The sequence below is a fragment of the Sarcophilus harrisii genome, chromosome 4 (genome assembly GCF_902635505.1).
Source record: "Sarcophilus harrisii chromosome 4, mSarHar1.11, whole genome shotgun sequence".
Classification (NCBI taxonomy): Eukaryota; Metazoa; Chordata; class Mammalia; order Dasyuromorphia; family Dasyuridae; genus Sarcophilus; species Sarcophilus harrisii.
This window is the reverse complement of record NC_045429.1, coordinates 191,947,758-191,974,408: the sequence shown is the minus strand read 5'-3', so window position 1 is coordinate 191,974,408 and position 26,651 is coordinate 191,947,758. Positions and strand designations below refer to the sequence as shown.

Here is a 26,651-nt window from a genome sequence, read left to right as displayed (position 1 = left end):
AAAGCTATTAAAAAAAAAAGGAATGAGACCCAGAGAAGCCCAAATGAGATGGCCAAGATCACAAAAGTAAAAAATGACAAGGCCATTAATAAAGATTATTATCATCATTGCAGCAAGCAGCAGCAGCAGTAGCAGTAGAAGCAGTAGTAATACTAGTGGTAGTGCTAGTAGTGGTGGTGGTAGTAATAAAAAAATAATAATATTGACATTTATTTTAATACCAAGTTCTATCTTGACAGCCATGTGAAATCTCAGAGCTAAAATGCTTAAAGCAATAATATACTTTGTGATATGACAGTTTTAGCAGATAAAGTAATGCCTATGTAAACGATTCTCTAGCATAGCAGCAAGCTGACAGTCATTTGGGTGAAATGTGAGTTTGAATAGGGGAAAAAATGAGAATAGAAACCATTAAACCCAGAGAAAGGTTGGGAAAGTTTATTCCTTATGAGTTAAAACAAAACCTGTAACACAACAATAAATAAATCTCTGTTTAGTTGATTAAATGATTAAAAAAAATAGAATCAGTTAAGCAAAACCAAGAAAATGAAAAAATAGAAAAAAATGTAAAATACCTACTTGGGAAATTCTCTCCTCTATACAATTTTCATGAATCTCTTCATTTACCGTCTTACTATCCTTGATAGGTGATTCATAAATTCTTGCTAGTTGATTAAAAAACACTAAATAAAGCTCTTTTCTTTTCAATTCTGTGAGAAAACCCCCTTCTAATACGCCATCATGGCCTGGAAAAGAGATCTAGGAGAGATAATCTAAGGATTATTGGACTTCTAGAAAACCATGATGGAAAAAAGAGCCTAGACACGATTTTCCAAGAAATCATCAAAGAGAACTGCCTGGATATCACAGTATCAGAAGGTAAAATAGCTATTGAAAGAATTCACTGAACACCACCTGAAATAGATCCCCAAATTAAAATCCCAAGGAATATTGTAGCTAAATTTCAGAACTATTGAACCAAGCAAAAAATATCACAAGCAGCCAGAAAAAAACAATTCAAATACCAAAGAGCCACAATAAGGATTACTCAAGACCTTAGAGAAACTTCCACCTTAAAGGATCAAAGAGCCTAGAGTCTGATATTCTGAAAGGCAAAGGAACTTGGAATACAGCCAAGAATAAATTACCCTGCTAAACTGAGCATTTTCTTTCAGGGAAGAAGATGGATATTCAATGAAATAGGTGAATTCCATTCATTTCTGATGAAAAGACCAGAACTAAATAAAAAATTCGACTTCCAAATATAGAACTCAAGAGAAGCATAAAAAGATAAAAAGAAAAGAACTTTTGAGAACTGTGTTTCTGTTATGAGTATACATAGAGAGTACATGTATAATTTGATTTTACTGTTATAATATAAAAAGGAAACTAGAGGTGGAAAGGGGATTGTACCAGAAAAAGGGGAAAGTGGAGGTAAAATGAGGGAAATTACATCTCAGGAAGAGGCAGGGAAAATCTATTATAATTGAGGGAAAGAAGGGAGAGGGAATGAACATTGTGGGAATCTTATCTCATCAGATTTGGCTCAAAGAGAAAATATTAGACATATTTGGTTTCACAGAAAAACTTCTCTTACCTTATAGAAAAGTGGGAGGGAAAAGGCAAAAAGGGAAGGGGTAGGCTAAATAGAAGGGAAAGCAGAAATAGTAGGAAAAAGATATAAGAAAGGGGAAGAGACTCTAAAGGGAGAGGGATGCTTGAGGCAAGTGGTGCTCATAAATAAAATACTGGGGAGGAGGGAAAAGTGAAAAGGAAAGAGAAAAGTATAATTTGGGGTTAATAAGATGGTAGGAAATACAGAATTAGTAGTTTTAACTGTAAATGTGAATGAGGTGAACCCTCTCATAAAGTGGGATTTTAGAATCCTTACAAGCTGTTAAGTCATTGGAATTGATAGAGACAATAATTATCTAATTTAGCATGGTTCAGTATAATTGATCTGATCTTACAAGGAGATGTTATGGGCCAGAACTTGAAACAAGGTACTAAGTGGAACTGATAGAAACAATGCTTGTGTTCATACCTTTAGAAAGCACATATAAGCAAGAAGCTCCCAGGGCCAAAGGGCACTCTGGGACAGACACAGAGGTACTCTGGGACAGACACAGGAGGACTCTGGGAGGAAGCCCACAAGCCCACTCTTGGAGGTGGAGTCAGATTCATTCACTTCATCTCACCCCACCGTGGTGGCTGGCCTCCTGTACTTCCCCCACTGAGACCAAGGCTGGTCTGAAAGGCTCTCCAGAAAGTTGCCCAGCCCCCAGGCAAGGAGATAAGAGATTCATTGGTGCTGGCCAGAGATATTTGGAAGAAGAGAAGCTGAAGATGGCAGAGACTCTGGGAGGAAGCTCACAAGCCCACTCTCAGAGGTGGAGTCAGATTCATTCTATCTTCCACCTTTATGCTGGCTGGAGGCTGAAGAAAGCAGAGGCAGAAGCAAAGGACAAAGTTGCAATAGCTCTTAGAACCAAGGAGAGAGAGAGGCCTCTAAGAAAGCTAACCGGGCTTGGAAAAAGATAAGAAATAAACATTTGGATTTTATCAGCTGGCTGTATTTGGAGTGATTATTACTTTTAACTGAAACTAAGGCTGCCTCCAGAGAACCTCCCCAAGAAACCTGCTCTCAGAGAGAACCATTATATTTTAAAGAAGAGACTACTACTTTATACTTTAAAGAAGAGACTTCCTACTTACAGTGGAAGTAGATAGCAGACTGGATTAAAAGCCAGAATTCTACAATATGTTGTTTATAAGAAACACATTTAAAGCAGAGCAATACATATAGAGTAAAGGTAAAAGGCTGGAGCAGAATCTATTATGCTTCAGGTGAAGTAAAAAAAAAAAAAAAAAAAAAAGCAGGAGTAGCCATCCTGATCACAGATCAAATAAAATCAAAAATTGATCTAATTAAAAGAGATAAGGAAGCAAACTATATCTTACTAAAAGGTCTCATAGATAATGAAGAAATAGTGATAATAAACATATGCACTAAGTGGTATAGCATGAAAATTCTTAAAGGAAAAATTATAAAAGCTACAAGAAGAAATAGACAGCAAAACTATAATAGTGGGAACACTCAACCTTGCTCTTTCAGAACTAGATAAATCAAACCATAAAATAAATAAGAAAGAAGTTAAAGAGGTAAATAAGTAGAATACTAGAAAAGTTAGTTATGATAGATCTTTGGAGAAAATTGAATGGGAACAGAAAGGAGTACACTTTCTTTTCAGTAGTTCATGGAACCAATACAAAAATTGACATATATTAGGACATAAAGACCTCAAAATCAAATGCAGAAAGGCAGAAATAGTAAATCCATTTTTTCAGATCATTATGCAATAAAAATTAAATTCAATAAAAGGTCAGGGGAAAATAGAATAAAAAGTAATTTGAAACTAAATAATCTCATTCTAAAGAATGAATGGGTGAAAAAGCGAGTCATAGACACAATTAAATATTTCATCCACGAGAATGACAATAATGGGACAACATATCAAAATTTGTGGGATGCAACCAAGTGGTAAGAAGGGGAAATTTTATATTCCTAGTTGCTTACTTGCATAAAATAGAGAAAGAAAAGAAAGTTTCAAATTGGGCTTGCAACTAAAAAAAGCTAGAAAAAGAGCAAATTTTAAAAAGTCCCAATCTAATACCAAATTTGAAATTCTAAAAATAAAAGGAGAGATTGATAAAATTGAAAGTTAAAAAACTATTGAATTAATATATAAAACTAAGAATTGGTTTTATGAAAAAACCAACAAAATAGATAAATCTTTAGTTAATTTAATTAGAAAAAGAAAAGAGGAAAATCAAATTGTTAGTCTCAAAAATGAAAAGGGAGAACTTTCCACCAATAAAGAAGAAATTAGAGCCATAATTAGGAGTTATTTTCCCCTACTTTATGCCAATAAATTTGATGACCTAAGTGAAATGGAGGAATACCTACAAAAATATACATTGATCAGATTAACAGAAGAAAAAGAAATAGAACAAGGTATTAATCAACTCCCTAAGAAAAAATCCCCAGGACCAGATGGATTTACATGTGAATTCTACCAAACATTTAAAGAACAATTAACTTCAATACTATATAAACTATTTGAAAAAATAGAGAATTCCTTTTTTTGAAACTGATATGGTATTGATACTTAAACCAGAGAAAGAAAATTATAGACCAATTTCCCTAATGAATATTAATGCAAAAAAATTAAATGAAATATTAGCAAAGAGATTACAGAAAATCATCCCCAGGATAATACACCATGACTAAGTAGGATTTATGCCAGGAATACAGAGCTGGTTCAATATTAGGAAAACTATTAACATAATTGACTATATCAATAACCACATCAACAAAATGATTATCTCAATAGATGCAGAAAAGCATTTGATAAAATCCAACATCCATTCCTTTTAAAAACACTAGAGAGTATAGGAATAAATGAACTCTTCCTTAAAATAGTCAGTAGCATCTATTTAAAACCATCAGCAAGCATCATATGTAGTGGGGATAAACTGGAACCATTCACAATAAGATCAGGGGTGAAACAAGGTTCCCCACTTTCACCATTACTATTCAATATTGAATTAGAAATGTTAACTTTGGCAATAAGAGAAGAAAAAGTAAAGGAATTAAAATAGGCAATGAGGAAATCCAATTATCACTCTTTGCAGATGATATGATGGTATAATTAGAGAACCTTAGAAAACCAACTAAAAAACTGTTAGAAATAATCCACAACTTTAGTAAAGTTGCAGGATACAAAATAAATCCATATAAATCATCATCATTTTTATATGTCACTAACAAAGTCCAACAGCAAGAGATACAAAGAAAAATTCCATTTAAAATAATTGTTGATAATATAAAATATTTGGGAATCGATCTGCCAAGGGAAAGTCAGGAACTATGTGAGCAAAACTACAAAACACTTTCCACACAATCAGATCTAAACAAATGGAAAAATATCAAGTATTCTTGGATAGACTGAGCAGATATAATAACGAGGACAGTAGTGCCTAAACTAATCTATTTATCTAGTACTATACCAATCAAACTCCCAAGAAACTATTTTACTGACCTAGAAAAAATAAAAACAAAATTCATCTGGAAGAACAAAAAGTCAAGAATTTCAAGGGAATTAATGAAAAAAAAAAAGCAAATGAAGGTGGCCTAGCTGTACCAGATCTAAAACTTTATTATAAAGCAGTAATCATCCAAACTATTTGCTACTGGCTAAGAAATAGACTAGTTGATCCATTAGAATAGGTTAGGGTCACAGGACAAAACAGTCAAAGCTATAGCAATCTAGTGTTTGACAAACCCAAAGACCACAGCTTTGGGGATAAGAATTCACTATTTGACAAAAACTGTTAGGAAAATTACAACCTTGTATGGCAGAAACTAGGAATTGACCCACACATAATACCATATACAAAGATAAGGTCAAAATGGGTTCATGATCTAGATAGAAAGAATGATATTATAAACAAATTAGAAGAACATAGGATAGTTTACCTCTCAGACCTGTGGAGGAGGAAGGAACTTGTTACCAAAGAAGATCTAGAGATCATCATTGATAATAAAATAGATAGTTTTGATTATATTAAGTTAAAAAGTTTTTGTACAAACAAAACTAATGCAGACAGGATTAGAAGGGAACTGGGAAAATATTTTTACATTCAAAGGTTCTGATAAAGACCTCATTTCTAAAATATATAGAGAATTGATTCAAATTTATAAGAAATCAAACCATTCTCCAATTGATAAATGGTTAAAGTTTATGTACAAACAATTTCAGATGAAGCAATTGAAACTACTTCTAGTCATATGAAAAGGTGCTCTAACTCACTATTGATCAGAGAAATGCAAATTAAGACTACTCTGAAATACTACTATCCACCTCTCAGATTGTTACTCGTAGGCATATATCCCAAAGAGATCTTAAAGGAAGGAAAGGGATCCACATGTGCAAAAATGTTTATGGCAGCCCTTTTTGTAGTGGCAAGGAACTGGAAACTTAGTGGATGCCCATCAATTGGAAAATAGCTAAATAAGTTATGGTATATGAATGTTATGGAATAATATTTTACCGTAAGAAATTACCAGCAAGATGATTTCATATAGGTCTGGAGAGACTTACATGAACTGATGCTAAGTGAAATGAACAGAGCCAGGAGATATATGGCAACAAGAAGATTATTTGATGATTAGTTCTCATGGATGTGGCTCTCTTCAACAATAAGATGATTCAAACCAGTTCCAATTGTTCAGTGATGAAGAGAATCATCTACATCCAGAGATAGGACTGTGGGAACTGAGTGTGGACCACAACATAGCATTTTGACTTTTTCTGTTGTTGTTTACTTGCATTTTGTTTTCTTTCTCAGGTGTTTTTTTCCCCTCTTGATCCGATTTTTCTTGTGCAGCTAGATAACTATAAATATAAATACATATATTGGATTTAACATATTTTAATTAATTTAAATTCAATATTCAATAATAATTTTAACATTTATTGGACTACCTACCATCTAGGGGAAGGAGTGGAGGCAAGGAGGGGAAAATTTGGAACAGAAGGTTTTGCAAGGGTCAATGTTGAAAAATTACCCATACATATGTTTTATAAATAAAAAGCTTTAATTAAAAAATAAATAATCTTGCTAAAAAATAAAAAGATTTCAGTATATTCAGTATATTTTTAAACATGCTCTTTATCAACTCTGAGATACCAGTACACATCTCTCAGATTGGCCAAGATGATAGGAAAAGACAAGGATGAATGTTGGAGGGGATGTGAGAAAACTGGGACACTAAGACATTGTTGGTGGAGTTATGAACGGATCCAGCTATTCTGGAGAGCAATTTGTAACTATGTTCAAAAAGTTATCAAACTGTGCTTTTAATGTATCTGTGTCATTGTTGACTATTTTAAGTTGAAATTTCCTGCGAAGCAGGCTTGTATCTCTTCATTCTCTTTATACCATACATAAAGGTGGGGTTTTTTTTTAATAGCCTTTAAATAACAATCAAATATATATAAAAGATATTATGTTGTTCCTCCAAGATTTTAGCCAGCCACCTGGGGCTAGAATATGTCTTGGGTTGGCTGTGGCTGAATGAGGTGTTTGACAGTGATGGGAACCTTTTTGGATGAGGCTTAGGGGATTGAGAAGGTAAAGCTGCAAAATTTTGGATGAAGGGGAATAGGGAAAGTGTGTGGTACAGACTTGTCAGATTATCCAAAACCAGCAAACAGAATTTGAGTTAAGGAGCTGAAGACTAAAGGGGGTAAGTAACTTCGGAAACCTAACATGCCCGGTGATGATATGGAGATCCCTGGGGCTAGTAGGAAGTGAGGTCCAGGGCTGAGGCTTTACTACATGGTATTGAAATAATCAATAAGGTTTGGAGCTTGGTAAAGAGCTCTTTTAGCTTTCTTCCCATTTGGTTGAAGATGCTTGTTGTTGCTTTTCTAAATTGTCCAACCATGCACAAGCAGACCCACTGTCCAGCTTCCCCTGAATTCATCTCAGCATGGGCATCTCTTGTTCTCATCGATGCTGATCAGTATATCAATCGCTGAATTTATTCTAAAGATAAATTTAAAGGCTGACAGGCATAGTTTCTCTTACTTCTTTTACCTATCTGATATCCATTTTCATTTTTCTAGGTGTATTTGGAATTTGCAGTGAGCCCTATATGAAGTATGTGTGGAACGGTGAACTTTTGGATATAATAAAAAACACTATCCATCGTGATTGGCTACTGTATATCATTCATGGCTTCTGTGGACAGTCAAGTATCCTTTAAGGGTTATATTCCAAGTTATCTATTTTTGGGCTAAAATTCTGGAGGTGGCTATATGTAATTTATTTATCAATAGTCAAACATTGGTTATCAGGAAATTTACTGAGGTTTGTGTTAAATGCAATATACATAAATGCCAAAGAGATTTTCACATTCAATTTATCCACTATTATGTGCCTACTATGTGCAAGACACTCTTTTAAATGCTGGGGATAGAGAGTAAAAAAAAAAACAAAAAAAACCAGTTCCTGTTCTCAGACTTATATTTTACTGGATATTGTCCAAGCCTTCAAAAGATTTATAGTCTGGCTGAAACAGTACAAATATAAGAAGATAAATATCACCATAAACTAACATATATTCAATACCAAAAGAATGGCATAAGTAGTTAATATCACAGGCATTAAAAGAACAGAGCAATCATTCCATCCATATCTCTGAGAGAAAAGAGAAAACTTCATGGATGCGATTAAAATTTGGTTAAACAGAGACCAATGGGAAATAGATAAAGACATAGAAGTGGAATTAGGAGGATTTGAGAAAGAAGATAATTTTTGCTATAGTAAAAGATTCTTGGAGAGCAAACTGTTTTCACACTATTTAGTCGTAAAGCCTCTTTACACTGTTAAAAATTACTGACAACCCCAGAGAATTTTTATTTATGCTGGAAATATGTTGATATTCACTATATTAGATATTGACTGGTAAATTTTTAAATATTTTTTTCATTTTAAAATAACAATAGTAAACTCACTACATGTTAAACACAAATAATATTTTTAAATGAAAAATTGCTATGTTTTCCAAAACATTAAAAAAAAACTTGTGAGAAAGAATTGCATTGTCTTTTTTTTTCATTTCTCTGAGGCACTGGTGTTAAGTGACTTGCCAGGGTCACATAACTAGGAAATGTTAAGTGTCTGAGATCACATTTGAATTCAGGTCCTATTGAATTCAGGGCTGGTGTTCTATTCACTACACCACCTAGCTGCCCCTTACATATTTTATTTTTTTGCAGAGCTCTGATATTCGGTTCAATAGAACCCAGCTAGATTCTCTTATTTATATTGTTTTGGTAGAAGCATGTGAAAAAAATCTGGCCTTGTGCAGATACATAGTTAGAAATGAGAAGAGTATTTTAAAATAATACCTTATTATTATCATTAAGATAGAACTCTGACCTTATGGATCCCCTGAAAGTTTCTCAGGGATCCATAGACCATGCTCTTGAGGATCTTATATGGAGGGACAATGGGAAATTGGTTTGGAGAAATGAAAATATAAGGACCAGATTGGGGAAAGACTTGAATGTCAAGCTAAGAAAACTGTGGTCAGTGAAGTTCTATTAAGAGTTTTTAAGCAGAGGGTGACATATGTAAAGCAATGTTTCAAGAAGAGTAATCTACAGAAGTATGTAGGATGGATTGGAGTAGGAAGAAAAAGAAAACATAGACACTAGAATCCATTTGCCGCAGCCCAAATGTAAAGTTATGAGAGCCCAGGCTAGGGTGAAGTCACTGGGAGTGAAAAGAAAGGAATTGATGTGAGAAATTGTAAGGCACTGTAGGATTGGACTCAGGTTATGCAATAAGGGAAAAATGTTTTCTTTGAAAAACTTGTCTCTTTTTTGAGGTAGGTTGTATCCTGGTTAGAGTGTTGACATGTTTTATGGACCATTTCCCTCTGTTAAGTATTTAAATTTACTCTTCTTCCATTGATTTTACTCTAGAGTTATGCTGAAAACAGTTTGAGAAAATGGTTTTGTATTGTAATGTTTTAAATGAATCACTTTAGGTAGAAACTTTGAAAAGACCTCTAAGTATGTAATTTGTACACACTGTAATAGGATTTTATAAAGTTTTGTGAAGCCTTTCTTTTTCCCCATCATTGTAAATTTTCATTTTTTCTTATTGCATTTTTATCACATATTTAGTATTCTAGAGACAAATTTAAGAAAAAGGTCATTTTGACATGATAGAAATTCTAGAATGTTAAAGCCACAATGCCTCTAATCTCCCCATTTTATAGAGGAAGAAAGTGAGATCTAGAGGTTATATGGTTTACAAGATAAAACGGCTATTTAGTGACAAAACTAGGGTCAGAATCAAACTCTTTACTTGTCTGGGATGCTTTTGTGCACTGTATACTCCATCTATTTCATTGTGTCATCTGCTTCCTTTTCAGTGTAGATCTAGATGACTATTGTTGTTTTCTTAGATTTTTTTTGTCTTCAGTTTGTTGGTTGTATTATCATAGAATTCAGAAATTAATCTTTCAACAGCTAAATGCCTATAAATGGACTTTATACAAAAAGGGAAACTATAATGAGTTGTTGAAGTATTTTTTAAAAACACCAGTGTTTACATATTATATATAAATATTGCCTTTTAAAGATGCCACTTTGGAAGACTCTTTATTCCAGTGATGTGCTGTTGCTCAAAATGTTTTAAAAATTCCAATTTTGAACTTGGCTTTCAAACTAATTTATGATATATATAAGAATAGTTTTATTACTATTACATCTCATTTTTGATCAAAATATTAATAATCTCTTCTCTCATGCATTGAAGTTATCTCTCAGTAACTTTGGCTGTTTTGGAAAGTTCAAATTCATTTTTTTTTCAGACAAGAATTAAGAGAATTTGTTGCTTGTCATGGTGGTAAATGCCTATATAATCCTTCCTCCTAGTGAGATATAAGCTAGTTGGTTACCTGAGTTTGGGACTTATAAACTGCAGTGAACTAAGCCAATGTGATATCTTTGAAGGGCGTTTGTCACCATATATAGTTAGTTTCTTAGCAATCAGCAGGCTGCTTAAGGAAGGACAATAACCCACATCAAAAATGAAGTAGATCAGAGCTTTGGTACTGAGATTGGTCCCTTGTGTGCCTGCTTTCTTTCCACCTCAGTGAGATAGATACTTAATTTCAAAAACAATAAAAAGGAGAGGGAGGAAGGGAGGGAAAAGAGAAGGAAAAAATAGGGGAGCAAAAAGTAGAGAGAAAGAAAATAAGCCCTAATTTCTGAAAAGAGTATAGGTTTTGCTTTGGGAAAGGCATCTTGGTATCCTATAGTAAGTCCAAAAGAGTGTTATTTAAATATGTTTGTCAGAAAAAAATTATTTCACATGATATTGCCTGTAAATAATATGTGTTAAAGAACTTGAACTTGATTTCTCAGAGCTGTTAATTTATGGCAGACCAGTTTATGTTACTTTGATAGCTAGAAGATCAAGTAAATTTGCTGGAACCCGTTTTTTAAAAAGAGGTGCAAACTGTGAGGTAAGAAAAAAGTAGGTTTTTTGCTATTTATGTCTGTTTTATATGTAAAAACTTTATGAAGTTTTCAGATATTGACTGTGAGAATATCTTTCTTGATTAGATAATATAAAATCTTCCAGATTATGTAAAAGTTGGCAGGAAAATTATTAACTTTTAAGCGTTTTGAAAAATTATCTACATTATTACTTGGGGGACTCAGGCCTTGACTAATGTTTAAGACTAGTGACTACATCTCAAAGCTTGAATGGCTTCTTAATCTTATTGATATAGTTGCTCAGTCTTGTTTTGCAGATTTCATCCTCTCTGTGCCATCTCATTTGGGATACCTCCTGTCCATGTCAGCATAGTATGATAGAAGGAAGTTTCTTATATTTGGATCATAAAATCTGGATTTAAATCCCAGTTCTGCTATTCACTACCTATATGACTTAGATAATCCTTTTAGGTTCTGGTTCCTGATTTATAAAATGAGTGGGATGGAACAGATGGCCTTCAAGGTCCCTTGGGCTCTAAATCTGTTTTCCAGTGATCCTTTGTCTTCCCCTAAATCCTTCATGGAAGGATCTACCTCATTGTCTTCCATGTAGGTTTTTTAATACCCATCTCTTGTTTCTCTTGCTACATGATTGACCTTCCTTTTACGATCACATATTTCCTGGATGATAAAAGATCATCCAGGATTATCAGCTGAAGTATCATAATGGGGAAAGAAGGATATGGATAATACAGAAATGGAAATAGCTATTTATAAAAATGGGGCAGGCAGGGGGAAATACTCATTCTGGGAGTAATATGTTTGGTAATTAGTAGTGGGAGGCAGATGGAAACACTTATCCTTTTTCTTCTCTAAATTATGTAGTCTTAAGAGTCAGCCACAAGAGGGAGGAATACCACCTTTCTATAATTCATCATACCTGCTTTGTCACCTTCAGGCTCTGCACTATCACTTGTGTTAAGCCAGTTGAGTATGGCAAGGTGAATGACTAAGTCAAGTATATATTGACAGTTTGATTTTTTAAATCTGGCTTAAACCAACAATCAATATTTTCAAGAATTTAGTTTTTGAAATGCCAGAAAGCTATCTTCTAAAATGGGTTAAATAAGTTTTGCATCATCTATTTTTATAACATAAGCAGATAGAAATGATATTAATGCCTCTGAGAGTGAGAAGTACCACAGCTGATCCAATTCTTTTTCATTTCTCTGCCAGAAGAAAGCTATTGACAACATATTTTGATCTCTCTTGGTCCTTTCTCCCTCAGTTTATGTTTTAATTTTTGATATTCTGTCTTTTGGTTTGGTTTATTGTAATTTTAAAAAAATTTAAATCAGTTGAATTACAAGTTTGTATTTCTTTAAATGTTTTTCACCTAGTACTTGTTTTATTGACTAGTTTTAATTTGATTTTTTTTTGTTTTCTTTAATCTCTCTTCTGTTTTTTAAAAATTACCTTCCTGTGAAAATTTCCTTTCAAAACTTGTCTTTTGACTTATATTCATATTTTATATTGGATGTATTTTGTTACATTCATGATATTTCTGTTGGCAGGCATTATAACTTAGCTACATACTTGTGTTTTTTGTTTTCAATGTATGTGTGTATGTGTTTTTTGCAGGGTGATGTTGCTAATGAAGTAGAGACTGAACAGATACTCTGCGATGCTTCTGTAATGTCATTTACAGCAGGAAGCTATTCCTCTTATGTGCAAGTTAGAGGATCTGTCCCCTTATATTGGTCTCAAGATATTTCAACTATGATGCCTAAGCCTCCAATTACATGTATGTGGTAAATACTTTTAAGCAATAATTTTAATGATTGTTCCCTATGTAATGTGGCATATTAGTGAAGGCTTAGTTTTAAAAAAGCAGCCTGGTGGTATATTGAATGGAGTGCCAGGCTTGGAGTCGGGAAGATCTGAATTCAAATTTGGCTCTGAGCAAATCACTTAGATCTTTTATCCTGTTTTTTATCTGTAATATTAGCTGGAGAAGGGAATGGTAAATCACTCCAGCATATTGTCACCAAATAGGGTCACAGAGAGTTGAACATGACTGAAGAAATGACTTGAACAAGAGAGCTTAAAAAAACTTAAAGTTTTAAAATGACATAGGCTTCATGCCTTCTTTAATTGATAAAATTATCTTAGTTTAAAATTCCAAATTAGTAAATATTTTTGATTATTGTAGGATTCTTTATCTGTGTAAATGGAGGGGTTTTAAGCCATTATAATGGAGTTCTTAAAATAGATCTTTGTAATATAGAATAGAGGATAATTTATGTACTGTATGCTTTACAAATTGCTTCTTTCACAGCAAGTCTATGAGGTAGATAGTGCAAAGTTTATTATCCTCATTTTACGGAGGAGGAAACTAAAGGTCAGAGAAACTAAGTGACAGGTTATGCCTAGATTGTGGCCAGGCCACGTTGACAAGTCAAGTTTAAACAAGCATTTATTAAGTACTTAGTACATGTCAGACATTTCTAAGTTCTGAGAATACAAACACAAGTGACACATTTCTAAGTTCTGAGAATACAAATACAAGAAGAAAGAAAGATATTCCTTCCTTCAAGGAGTTTGAATTCTAATAGGTGAAGACAACACAAAAAAGGGAGCTGAAAAAAAAAAGAATTTGGAACTCAAAATTTTAAATAAAAAAAAATTTTTTTAAAAGAATTTCCAAATCCAAGTTCCAGCTTCTGTATTTACTATTCTTGTCTACCATGGATAGTAAATCTTTGCAATACCCCAGAAATCTTCTTACAAGGAAATGCACAAAGTGGAGTGTCCTCTATCCTTGCCATTTCTCTGATTCCTCCTAGATCTCCATTTCAGGAGTCTTAGGACAACCTTGTCTTCAAGTCTCCCCAGGCTGTACTCTTGACTTTCCCAATATTGCCTACAGTATTCCACCAGATGCCTTTATCTCTCTTACTTTTTCACTCTTTTCAGTTCCTTTTTTTGTGTACAGTGTTTTTCTGGTTCTGTTCACTTCATTATGCATCAGTTCATCTAAGTTTTTGGAGGTTTTTTTGAAATCATCCTGCTTGTCATTTCTTATAGCATAGTAGTATTCCATTACAATCATATAGCACAGCTTATTTAGCCATTTCCCATTTGATGGGCAGCCCTTTGAGTTGCATTTGGATCTTCTGATCCCAAATATTCCCTTTCTACTACTTTACTTCTTATATATAAATATATTCATTCGATTAAAGTAGTGGTATTTATAGATTATAGAATAATATAGATAGTCATTAAGTGATGACTGCATTTCATTTCTTAGAAATGTTAACTTAATTAGTTATGTTTCTAGGACCCATTTTATAAGAAGAGGCTATAAAGGAGAACCTTATTTATACATCGGGTTCATGAATTTGTTTTGAAAACATTTTGATGACTATTTAAATATAATTGATTTTCTTTGTAATACTTTATATTATGTAATTAAAAACACAATACTGAGAATTACTGAATGTAATAGGCTTCATAACACCAAGAGGTCCATGACATAAAAAGAGCAAGAATTTCTTATTTAAGCCCTAACTTCTTAAACTGTAGTCTTTGACCCCTATATGGGCTCTAGTAGCTGAATGTGGGGATCATGAAATAATAATTTATTATTACTAAATGTTTGATTTATATGTTTGTTTTATATACTTATATACCTGGATGTCTCACATAAAAATGTTTTGGGTGAAAATGAATTGTGAGTGGAAAAATTTTAGGAAACCTTGATCTAGACCACCCATGTCATTTTATAGAGAAGAAAAACAATTCCCATTGTGGTAAATTAACTTATTTGGGGGTCACATAGTTAATTTATAACAGAACTCAATCTGGAACCTTGGTCTTCTGACTCTTTCTCAAACATTTTTCACTGTTTGCCTCATTTCTCTAAGAGAAATATCTATTAATTTGAACAGAGAACTTTGTCATACACACACACACACACGCACACACACCACGTGAATTTTTCTTTTTCTTTTAAAAAGTGTTTTTGAGAAATGAATTGCATTTTTAAAAAATTTTCAGTAGTATTTTATTTTCCAAATATATGTAAAAATAGTTTTCAGCATTTGTTTTTGTAAGACTATTGTTGCAAATTTTTCTCCCTCTTTCCCTTTATCTTCTCCCTCTCCAAGACAGAAGATAATCTGATATATAAATATGTGCATGAAATCCATTTATACTTGTTTAGCTTCAGAATGCTATTTAACATCAATCTTTCTTTATGGGTATTTAGGAAACGCATTCAGATAATTTCAAGATGAATGCTATTTCCTTAAAAACTTTTTTTTAGAAATAGATAATGAAAAAAAGACTCCTTGATTTTAACAAATAATTTTGTTTGCATTATTTTATTTTTCTCAGTGGATCAAGCAGATCCATTTGCCCATATAGCTGCTCTTCACTTTGACCAGATGTTCCAGAGGTTTGGCTCCCCTATTATCATCTTAAATCTAGTGAAGGTATGGTATGGTATTATATTATGTAATCTAAATAAGTTTAGTGATCTTTTCTTCGGTCCTAAGGATCCACTGCACATTTTTCTATTATTCTCCAGAACGGGAATGTTTCAGCTTGGCAAAACCTGCCAGCAATCTCCCTTTCTTCTTTGAATTTAATTTCTGACCTGTTGGGTTCCTGACTCTAGATAGCCTCAACTCAAGAAGATAAGAAGAGGCTCTTTATGGAAATGCTAGTAGTCAGGTTTTTCTGATTTCTTTACCTAGGTTCATCCTATTAATCCCTTTGTCTGGATATGTACAAATTAATTTTCTACTTGATCTCCATACCCTGCTCCCTGGGAAAAATAAAATATTATAGGAAGTTATTCTAACCTACAGTGTATTCTACCTTTGCTCACCTAATTAGAAGCCAAGGGAAACTAGGTTAAGGAGATAGGATGTCACAGATATTTCTTGAAATATGGACATACCACTAAGAGCTTACAACACTAGTATTAAGTTCCAATAGAAATGGGACCTTTAATCCATACATAAAGATCCCAGCACGTCACATATTGACTTAGAAAACCACAAATTAATGTTATCTATGTTTTATCCTATTTTTAGTTATTTTGTTGATATTTTCTAATTATATTTTAATTTGGTTCAGATTGCTATAGGCTTTGTGTTTGACACTTCTGAACTTCAAGATCTTATAGGAAGATAATCAGAGTAGAATCACAAAGCAGATTTTAGGAAGTGAAAATAGAGTTATATGTCAGGGACAGCAAGCAGAATTAAATGTGTTGGTATCATTACCATCTCTAGTCTATTTGCCTTTTTTTTATTAAAGTTGCCCTAATTATTCATAAGACCTTAGGGGGATCAAGTGGTATCAAATCCAAATATGTCATCTATAAGCATTTGTTTTAGGACACAGGTCAAGGAAACAGGACATAGATAGTAGTATATGTTAATATTGTAAAAATCTGTGATATGAAACCCTTTTGAGAAATGTAGTAAAACATTTTAGAATTTTAATTAAATTTAGTAAAAAAAATCTCATCTTGTATTTATAGTCAGATTTCAAAAGATATCATTAGGACACAGATCTACATTTATTTACAAGTACTTGATAAATGAATCATTGTTTATATTTTACGGAGTTCTCTTAAGTGTCACTAAAAATCTGGGGCAATATGGAGATTTACTTTTAGGATGTTAAGTTTCATTCTTTCTGTCATTATAATACATTAAAAATTAATGTCTGATATATAATTATTAGAGTGGTTTCTCCAAAATCTCATGTGTAAATTTTTTGAATGTTAAAAAAGGTCAGTATATTTTAAAAACTATACTTGTTACATTGTTTCTTTGCTATTCAAAACACAGAAGTAGTTAGTAACATGGTGATTATGCACTTGGGGATTAAATTGCTCTTTAATGGTAATTTAGACAAGTATTTTGTTTTGTTTTTAAAGAGACATTGGTTCCTATGTATCAGAGGGAAAGAGAATATTGTAAATTTGGTTCACTTCAGAAAGACCTTTTAATCCTGTAATGAAAGAGTCAAAATGTCTTTGTGCATATACATGAATAGCAGTAACAAAAAATCTGTAACTACTTAAATTTAGAAATTTATGAATAATGTTGTTGGCTTTTTTTTTAATTGAAATGTGGATTTTAGGTGCTGTTTAATAAGAAAGGTATGAAGACGCCCTCAGAATTATGTTAAAAATATGATTATCAGGATCATAATTTTATTGTTAGAAGGTACCATAGAACATCAGTTTTCAAAGTGGTCCCTGGAAGTCCCCAAGACCTTTTTAGTGATTCTATGACATTAAAACTGTTTTCAAAATAACACTAACATATTATTTGCCTATTGAAATATTCCTTCTTTTTCCAAACTACCTATTTGTATGAAACTAGATTTTATTTCATATTAATTCAGACATTATAAAGATTTGCAAAAAATGATAGACCAGTGTGATTCTTCTCACTAATTTTTTTTTTTTGTTTGTTTTGGAAAGGTTATTTTTATAAAAATGTACTAAAATACGATAAGGTCATTATGATTTTCAAATGAATTGACAAATAGTTTGTATTTTATCAATTTTAATTTCCAGGATGGTAAATATCAATAGATATAACTCATGCATAAAAACTCTTTGGGGTCCTTAAAAACTTTTAAGAGTGTAAAGCATCAGAAAAAAAAAAAGTGTAAAGAATCCTGAGAACAAAACATTTGAGAAGTGTTGCTTTAGAGGTCATCTTGTCTAACCTCATTTTGTAGAAGAGACATAAAGTTACTTTTTCAAGGTTGAATGGAGCTTTATCCTTTAATTCCTTAAAACCTTTTCTTATTAATTTAAAGGGCCTTATAGAAAAAAAAATCAATCCACATATGTAATATGTGTATATGCATATATATATATATATAATTTTATTGTGACTTAAAATATAGATGTTGTTGGACATATATGCATATTATAGTCCAAAAGTGCTGTCATATAGCCTTGTATCAGGAAGTAGCAGGACGGGTAGCCAGGTCTTCCTGTTTGCTACTTCACACTGTTTCTTTCACACATTATTATTATGCCTTAGATATGTAAATAGACCAAGTTAACTTTTGATTTAGAGTCATCTTGTCTGGTAATTTAGTATAGTTATTAGCGCTGTTCTTTTCTCATAATTCTTGCCAAATCTCTTTAGATGACAACTTGGTTTACTTGGGTAAAAAAATCCATAACATTTTACTTTTATATTGTACTTAGGTAACTTAATTCATTACCCTTGAAAACTAAGCAGTTATGAATTCTAGACTTGCTTTCAGTGTGATGGGGCTAAATGCTTACTTTTCCCTACATTTGGAAGCAGTCTTTTCACTTGAGGAATTTTGATTTGAATAATCTTTTAAATTATTTAAGGCAGATCTATTAGAAATGGTTCAGGAAGTTGTAGGAACATAGGAAGGAAGGAGAGAAGGAGCAAGTATATAAAGGAAGGAAAGGAAGAAAAAAAACTTACAGGAAATGAATGAGTAAAAATAGCATATATATCAGACATTTTGCTAGTTATTGGGGATTCGAATACAAAGTTGAGGTAGTTTCTGCTTTCAAGGAGCTTTTAATCTAATAGTGAGAGATATACCTTTGGAATAGAAGTAGTGGCCTATGAATGAAGTTTTGGTCTAAAGAGGTATAGGATTTTGAGTAGAGTCCTAAAGTAGATGATTGTTGAGAAGCTTCTGCTTCTCTCTGCTCTAGTACTGTCCCAGAGCAAAAGGTGATATCTTTAATAGTGTGTTTGTTCATGACTTTAGGTTAAGCTTAGGTCATTTCAATTTATTATGTTAATTTCTTTGGGGTTTTCCAAACAATGTAATCCATTTACCAGTGACTTAATTCACTCAGACCTAAGGTTTTAGTAGGTAAGCTTAGCCTTATGACTTTTAAATTATGTAAGCTAACAGATATTTTAAAACCTCTGCCTCTGACATAAGATAATTACAATGTTAAGAAATTTAAAAAAATTTTTTTAATACAGGAACGTGAAAAAAGAAAGCATGAAAGAATTCTGAGTGAAGAACTTGTTGCTGCTGTTACTTACCTCAATCAGTTTTTGCCTCCTGAACATTCTATTGTTTATATCCCTTGGGACATGGCCAAATATACCAAAAGGTGAATGGATACTCATTTATATTTTATTGTATTATGTTCTTGCTCTTGTAATAGTTTCTTTAGTAAGCTGATCTCTGTGGCAAATAAATGCTAATGTTTTAGTTTCTTTCACTAATCTAACAAGGGAGATAGGTTCATTGCTGGTATATGAAGTAAGAGTAAACCTAAGCAACTTAAACAAGTTGCCCCAAAATATACAAAAGCCAGATTTTATTTGAGACTGCCACTATTGTATCTCTAATTAGTGAAGAGTATATTGTACTTATTGAAAGTTTTAGTCTTTCCTTTTTTCAATCCCTTCTTTGGCTGAACAAATCCTCCTTCTCAGACATCACTTTTGAAACAGCATTTATTAGGTCAAGAATCAACAATGGCCCCTTAGTATTTATGTTGAATATGAATTCCTGGTATATGAAGTTAATGGAATATTATTATTCTATAAAAAAGCTGATTTTAGAAAAGTCTGGAAAGATTTACATGAACTGATGCTTAGTGAAACAAGCAGAATCAGGAATACATTGTACATCATAACAGCAAGAATGTGTAATGATCATCTATGAAAGACTTGGTTCTTAGTGATTCAGTGATCCAAAAGAATCCCAATAGACTTTGGACAGAAAATGCCATCTGCATCCAGAAAAAGAACTAAGGAGGCAGTACGTAGATCAACACATGCTCTGTTTGCTTCTTTTTTCTGTTTTTTTTTTTTTTTTTATCCTTCCCAATCAATTTTGCTCTGATTTTTCTCTTTCAACATGATTTATAAAGCAATGTGTGCTAAAATAAGCAGATAAACAAACAAATTAAAAAAGAGAAAGAATCTGAATTCCTCATCATAATATTAACCAATAAATCTAAACTGCCAACACTCATTAATCTTCATACACAGTCCTTTTGCCCCATATTCAATTTGATATCATCTATCTCAGTACTTTTGCTCATGATACTAGCATGACAAAAGAGTATCTTTTCTCTTGCCATAAATGTTAGTCATTTCTTTTAAAACCTGATTCATAACTCACTCATTCCAACAGTTCCTTTTCTGGGCAGCTCAATCCAGTCATACATGACTTAAAATATTTTCTACTCCGTGCTACCAAATTGTTTATTTCTCTATGTTTTGTCTTTTCTTTATGGATTATGAACTTCCTTAGGGTAGAGAACCTATTTTTTAATTCTGCCTCTCCGATGCTTTGTATAGGGAACATCCTGCATATAGTTCTTTACTGAATGTGACATTACTTTTAGAGAAGGCAAAAAAAAAAATAGAAAAATAAGTACCACTGACATAATGAAATTGTGGTTATAGTTAAGTTGTTTTTCAGTAGTATCCAATTCTCTGTGATCCCATTTAGAATTTTCTTGGCAGAGACCCTAGAGTGGTTTGCCATTTCTATTTCCAGCTCGTTTTACAGATGAGAAAACTGAGGCAGATAGGGATAATTGACTTGCCCAGAGTCTTACAGCTAGTTAGTAAGTGTCCAAGGACAAATTTAAACTCACTAAGATGAGTCAACCTAACTCCAGATCCAACATTGTGCTACTATGTTACCTAGCTGCAGCCATTAATTGGGGATCCGTGATTCATTATATTCTTTTGTATGTTTTTACTAGTTAGCATCTGCAGTCTAGAAATGAATCGTTATAACTTTATTATTAAATTCTAGCCTAAATCTCTTTAAAAAAAAAAACATGAATGTATGCCAACTGAATGTATTTGTCCTATTCCTTGAAGGTAAAAACTTATTCTAAATTTGGATTTTCTCCTCAGCAAGCTATGTAATGTTCTTGATCGACTAAATGTGCTTGCAGAAAGTTTGGTAAAGAAAACAGGCTTCTTTGTAAACCGTCCAGATTCCTACTGTAGCATTTTGCGACCAGATGAAAAGTAAGTATATTTTTAAATATGTAAAAGGTAGCAAGTATTTATTTTATGGTCACAAAGATAGAAACATTACATTAAATACTAGCAATACTTGTTACTTGTAAAAGCAATAACTTTTGTGCTTTTTTTAATAGTATTAACTGATGTGACTGAGTGGCCTAAAGCTTTAGAAGCAAGTTATGGAATAAATATTCTGTGTGAATATTACAGCACTGAATGAATACTACAGCATTGTTTCATTATGCTAGCATACCTCTACAATAGGTCTTTTGATTTGGGGCAAAAAAGCAACCAATTACTAGTTACTGACAATGTCTTTTGAAAACATGGCTTGCAGGAGAGGTAGGTGACTCGTGGATAGAGCACCAGCCATGAATTCAGGAAGACCTAAATTCAAATCTAGCCTCAGACACTTGATAACAATGTGACTCTGGGCAAATCATGTAACCTTGAGGGGGGTGGGAAGGTAAAGGGAGAAGGGGAGGAGGAGGGAAGACAGAGAGAGTGAGAGAGAGAGAGAGAGAGAGAGGGAGAGGGAGGGAGAAAGGAGACAGGGGGAGAGATAGAGAGGGAAAGGAAGGGGAAGGCAGAGAGGAAGGGGGGGGTGGAGGGTGGGGATTGAGGAGGAGGGAGAGAGACAGGCAGAGGACAGAGGCAGAGAGACCTGGAGAGTGATACAAGATGAGGAGGGAGGGAAAAAGGAGGAAGGAAGCAAAAGGCTAACACAGATTGCTAAAGTGCTGTTATCTTCCAGATTTGTGGTTTTATTATCATGGCAGAGATTTTTGTTGTTTTTCCACTCTTAAGAAAGGACTGATGACTCAGGAGGGTGATATCGTACTTGAAAGTGAATTGGATTTGAGTTAAGGAGAACTGGAGAGATGTGAGTAGGGCCAGAACAGGGTGGCAGAAAGTAGTTAGAATAGCCACAAAAGTATTTTTAATTACTTCCTTTTTGAAGCCTCCTGCATCACCTCAGAGGCTATCCCTGTCCCATTTTACTCCACTTCTCAAGGAAGATGGGCTTCAAGGTGACAAAGTCATCAGCTGCATGTTCCTTGTTGTTAAATTCTTGTCTGGTATTAGAAAAAAGAGAGAGACTTTGAATGACTGGCCATTGGTCAGTAGGATAGGTGTTACCATTATTGCTAGTTTTTTCAGTTTCACATGGTTGGAGATTCAGATTGCAGAGTTGGAGGTAAGGAGAAACAGAAACAGTAGCAAAAGTTAAATAGGAGAATATTCTGTGCCCTTTCCATTTACTGTGTGTGGATTTCTTATCCCTAACTCCCTCCCACTCCCATACCACCACCTCTCTTCCAAGAGTAGAAATGTTATACATGAGTCCGTCATGGTCCATTACAGATTTATACATTGATGTGATGACATCATCAGTATTTTCAGAGGGATAGCAAATTATATGTCATGATCTATGGAGAGGTAGTGTAACATCATGGATAGAGAACCAGCCTTGAAGCCAGGAAGTGATATGCTCAAGGTCCACAGGCCTCTTCCTCCCCAATTTCCCATATTGTCTGAGTAAGGCTGGGCAAGTCCCTTAGTTTTTCACTGTTCTATGCAGCTCTAAGACCATGAGTTATAGTGAAGGTACTGACCTGCATTGGTAGGGCTGAGGAGGTAGTCCAGGAGACCTTTGATATCCCTTCTATCCCTAAATTGTTTTATAATCTAATCCAACAATAATAAAAATTCAACATTTTATTTAGATATATTTGAAGCAGGATAGAAAAAGTATGGAGTTTCCTGTACCAGTGAAGGAAGTCTGATTCCAGGTCAGATTCCTATTTAGGTCTTGGAAAAAGAGATTTGATGATGGTAAAGATGAAGCACTTAATTTAGGCAATGAAGTTCTTTATGTAGTTATACAGCTACGATAAATAGAAAGCGTTTCATACTCATCCTTTCTCCCAAAAGTAAGTAAGATCATCAGATACCGCACATGTTTATTTTCTCTTACATTTAACTAACTCGGGGGAGACACTGAGGTGCAGTAGAGAAGAAGAACACTGAGTTTTGAGTCAGAAAACCTGGTGCTTCAATTCCTGATTCTTCCACTTGAGCAAATCACTTAAATTTTCTAGGTCTCAGTTTCTTCAGTTAAGGAGGCTGATCTAGGAGACTTGTAATGTCCCTTCCAGCTCTGAATTGTTGGCATATGATTTAAGTCAGCAGTAATAAAAAGTCAATATTTTACTTCAATGTATTTGAAATAGAAGAGAAAACATATGTGGAGCAATAATCCTGCTAGAATTAGCATTTTATCTTTGAGCACTCACTTTAAAAAGATGTGAAGGAAAGAGGGAACTCTAAAGGCAAATGAACAGTATGTATGGAAAATTGATCCAAGGAGGAAAGATTGAAAGAATTGCTGTGATTTAACTTTGAGAAGAGAAGACTAACAACTGACTTAAATATGTCTTTAATATATGAAATATTTTTGTGAAGATGATCTTTAAGTTTTTCTTTATCCTTGTGAGATGAAAGAGAAAATGGGCAAAAAAGGTTTTGGTTGGGACAGATACAAGAGTTTCTTTAGTGGAAAGAAACGTGTTAGAATTGATTACCTAAGGTAGGTTATAAATGGCAACCATATATTTTGTTTTCCTTTTCTTTGTGTTTTTATTTATTTATTTATTTTTGCTGAGGCAATTGGGGTTAAGTGACTTGCTCAGGGTCACACACTAGGAAATGTGTTAAGTGTCTGAGACCAGATTTGAACTCAGGCCCTCCTGACTTCAGGGTTGGTGTTCTATTCACTGCACCATCTAGCTACCCCCTGGCAACCATATATTTTGGATGATTTGAACCTTCATCTGCCTCAAAGGAGAATATCAGTTCTTTATATTCTTTATGGTTCTCTTGAAGGCAGCTTGTTGCTTCAGTGGATAAGAGTGCTAGGCCTAGAGTTAGGAAGGCCTGAGTTCAAATGCAGCCTCAGTGACTTACTAGCTGTGTGACTTTCGGCAAATCACTTAACCATGTTTGTATTAAACTACTGGAGAAAGAAATAGCAAACCACTCTAGTGCTGAGGATGTATACTTTTTTTTTTTTTTGCCAAAAAGGTACTATAGCTTTTAGGGTCAAAGAGTCGAACAAGATTAAACAACTGAACAGTAACATAGCTCTCTTTGATGTTATGATAATTTAAAACTAGAACAAAAGTCATTATGCAATTCACCTTTTGAAATGAAAATAAATCTCTTTTTTAAAACAGGTGGAATGAACTAGGAGGATGTGTGGTTCCCACTGGTCGCTTGCAGGTATAGAAAATAGTAGTGGTCAATAATAAGTGAAGCTACTGAAATTATGGGTGGGGATACGGAAGAGAACCTAGAGCCTAGAACTCAAAAGTCTTAAAAAATGTTTTGAATGTAATTGTGGTAAAATATTAAATAAATAAATAAAATCTACTGAAATTAATGTAACAATTTGAAGACAAACAGAGAGGTATAATTCTTACTTAGGGCATAATTTAGGATGAAGCCATTTAAAAAAAAAGTCCTGGCTTCCTAAAATTTTCTTTTTGGATATTTAAGTGCCAAATGTTGAACATGTAATAAATTTTATTTAGCACTTCTGGGATCTTTGTCCTAGAAGCAGCAGCTATAATAGCTACAAATAATTGGGACTTAATTCAACAAACATTTATTAAGAATTACCTCTATGTGACCCTGAGCAAGTCATTTAACCCAATTGTCTCATTAAAAACAAAACAAAACAAAACAAAAACACCCATAAAGAATTATCTCTGTACTAGGGATTGGATGAGATACCTCACTAAGATAACACATAATCTCTAACTTCATGAAACTTAGAGTCTATGAGGGGATTTTTCATAAATTGATGGTGGGCTGTAATTTATAATAAGTGCATCAAGAAGGTCCTGTTACATTTGGGGCTCCCAAATCTCTCTCTGAGATTAATGGAGGGCAGTCAGAGGCAGATGTCTTAGCAGAGATGGAACCTTAGGCTGTCTCAGTGCCTAAATTACCACCAAAAGACTGATACTTAGGCACTGGGAAAGTATTAAACATAACTACAGTGTACAAAATATTTGCAAGAGGAGAAACATGTATGTTTACACAGGTGTACATATACAGCTCTGCTGGCTCCCTTTTCAAGAGTTAGCATTCTGTGGGGAGGAGACACAATGACATATCCTGGTCAGTCAAAGCTTCTTGGGGAGTTCTACAACTCAAGCATGAACTCCTTGACCCCTGGAAGTTCACCTGAATCTGAATTTTCTTCCAAAGGCAACTGAAGGAGTTGCAAATTTCTATACCTTGTAAAAATAGTCTATAACCATATTCTTTGTTTAATTCTCTACTTCATGTGGCCTTTGTTTATAATGATGGCTCAATGTGGTTCAGCTGTGAGCAGTATAGTGTTGTCCTGTTGTAATGTGGAGCATGATTCTCTGTTCTTAGCTTCCTATTTTGGGTGCTGATAATTATAGTGTTTCCTGGCATTTGAGTTGTGACAGTGGGAGAATATGAGAAAATTGCTCCATGTTTCTGTCATCCTATAGAAGTCAAATGAATTGTTTATATAGTAGTATGTGAATTCTCCCACTACCTAGCACAGTGCCTGGCGCATCACAGATACTTAATATTTGTTCAGTAGAAGGTTGAAGTGTGATAAAAAATATATATGAAAAGTATAATGTGAGTTAAGGAAGCACATAGGTGGGTAATGATTTAATTCCACTAAAATGAATAAGAAAAATCATTTAAAGTCCAAACAATTTAAAAATGCAATTGTAGCAATTCTAAGAAAGCTAAAAATCTGCCTTCTTATAACTCAAGAAATGTATTTTGATATTTTATTCTTTAATTTTATTTAAAATTACATGTTTAGCAATAAATATTTGACATGTCTAAGAACAGTATAATAAGGTATTCAAATAAGTTAATATAATTTTAGGTTGCATTAAGAGAAGTATAACTTCAGGAAATAAGGAGGTGTCATAATCTACAACGAACACATTTGGACTATTTTGCTTGGTTGTGGGCATCACATTTTAGGATGGTCTTGGATAAGTGGGAGAATGTACCTAGAATAAGCAAAATGGCAGAGGGCTTTGAATTCATTCTAAATATGGAAGACAGCATGTTAAATATAAAAATTATGGAAGAAAGATACATGAAAATATATGATAGTTCTTTAAATTCATGAAGAGGCGTCATGTTGAACAAAAATTAGATTTTGTTCCCCAATTTGGCCTCAGGAGAATAACTAGGAGCAATGGATTTAGAAAGTGCACAGAGGCAAGTAAATGTAGGCTTAGTGTTAGGAAAAACTTTCTAATAAATAGAGCTATTCCAAAGAGAATTGGAAAGCATGGAATTTTTTTCCCTTTGGAGTTCTTCAAAGCAAAGTCTATCTATTTGTCAGATTCTAAGCTCCTTTGAGAGGTACAAATTGGGATATATGATTACGAAATTCTTTTCCAGCTCTGAAACTCTCTTTATGAATCCCTCCTATTACTCCCAAAGAAAA

At 33.5% G+C, this 26,651-nt stretch overlaps 1 protein-coding gene across 4 annotated transcripts in view; it reads left to right on the top strand.

The window, feature by feature from the left end:
- The window catches only part of FIG4 (FIG4 phosphoinositide 5-phosphatase), a 131,979-nt gene that overhangs the window by 46,237 nt on the left and 59,091 nt on the right, over nucleotides 1-26,651 (top strand). For all 4 annotated transcript variants that reach the window (XM_023503161.2, XM_031964422.1, XM_003769351.4 and 1 more), the window contains 7 exons: nucleotides 7,695-7,823; nucleotides 11,013-11,113; nucleotides 12,729-12,891; nucleotides 15,486-15,583; nucleotides 19,112-19,245; nucleotides 21,017-21,133; nucleotides 24,367-24,412. In XM_023503161.2, the coding sequence (XP_023358929.1) occupies nucleotides 7,695-7,823; nucleotides 11,013-11,113; nucleotides 12,729-12,891; nucleotides 15,486-15,583; nucleotides 19,112-19,245; nucleotides 21,017-21,133; nucleotides 24,367-24,412 (788 nt within the window). The remainder of the gene's footprint in view (nucleotides 1-7,694; nucleotides 7,824-11,012; nucleotides 11,114-12,728; nucleotides 12,892-15,485; nucleotides 15,584-19,111; nucleotides 19,246-21,016; nucleotides 21,134-24,366; nucleotides 24,413-26,651) is intronic.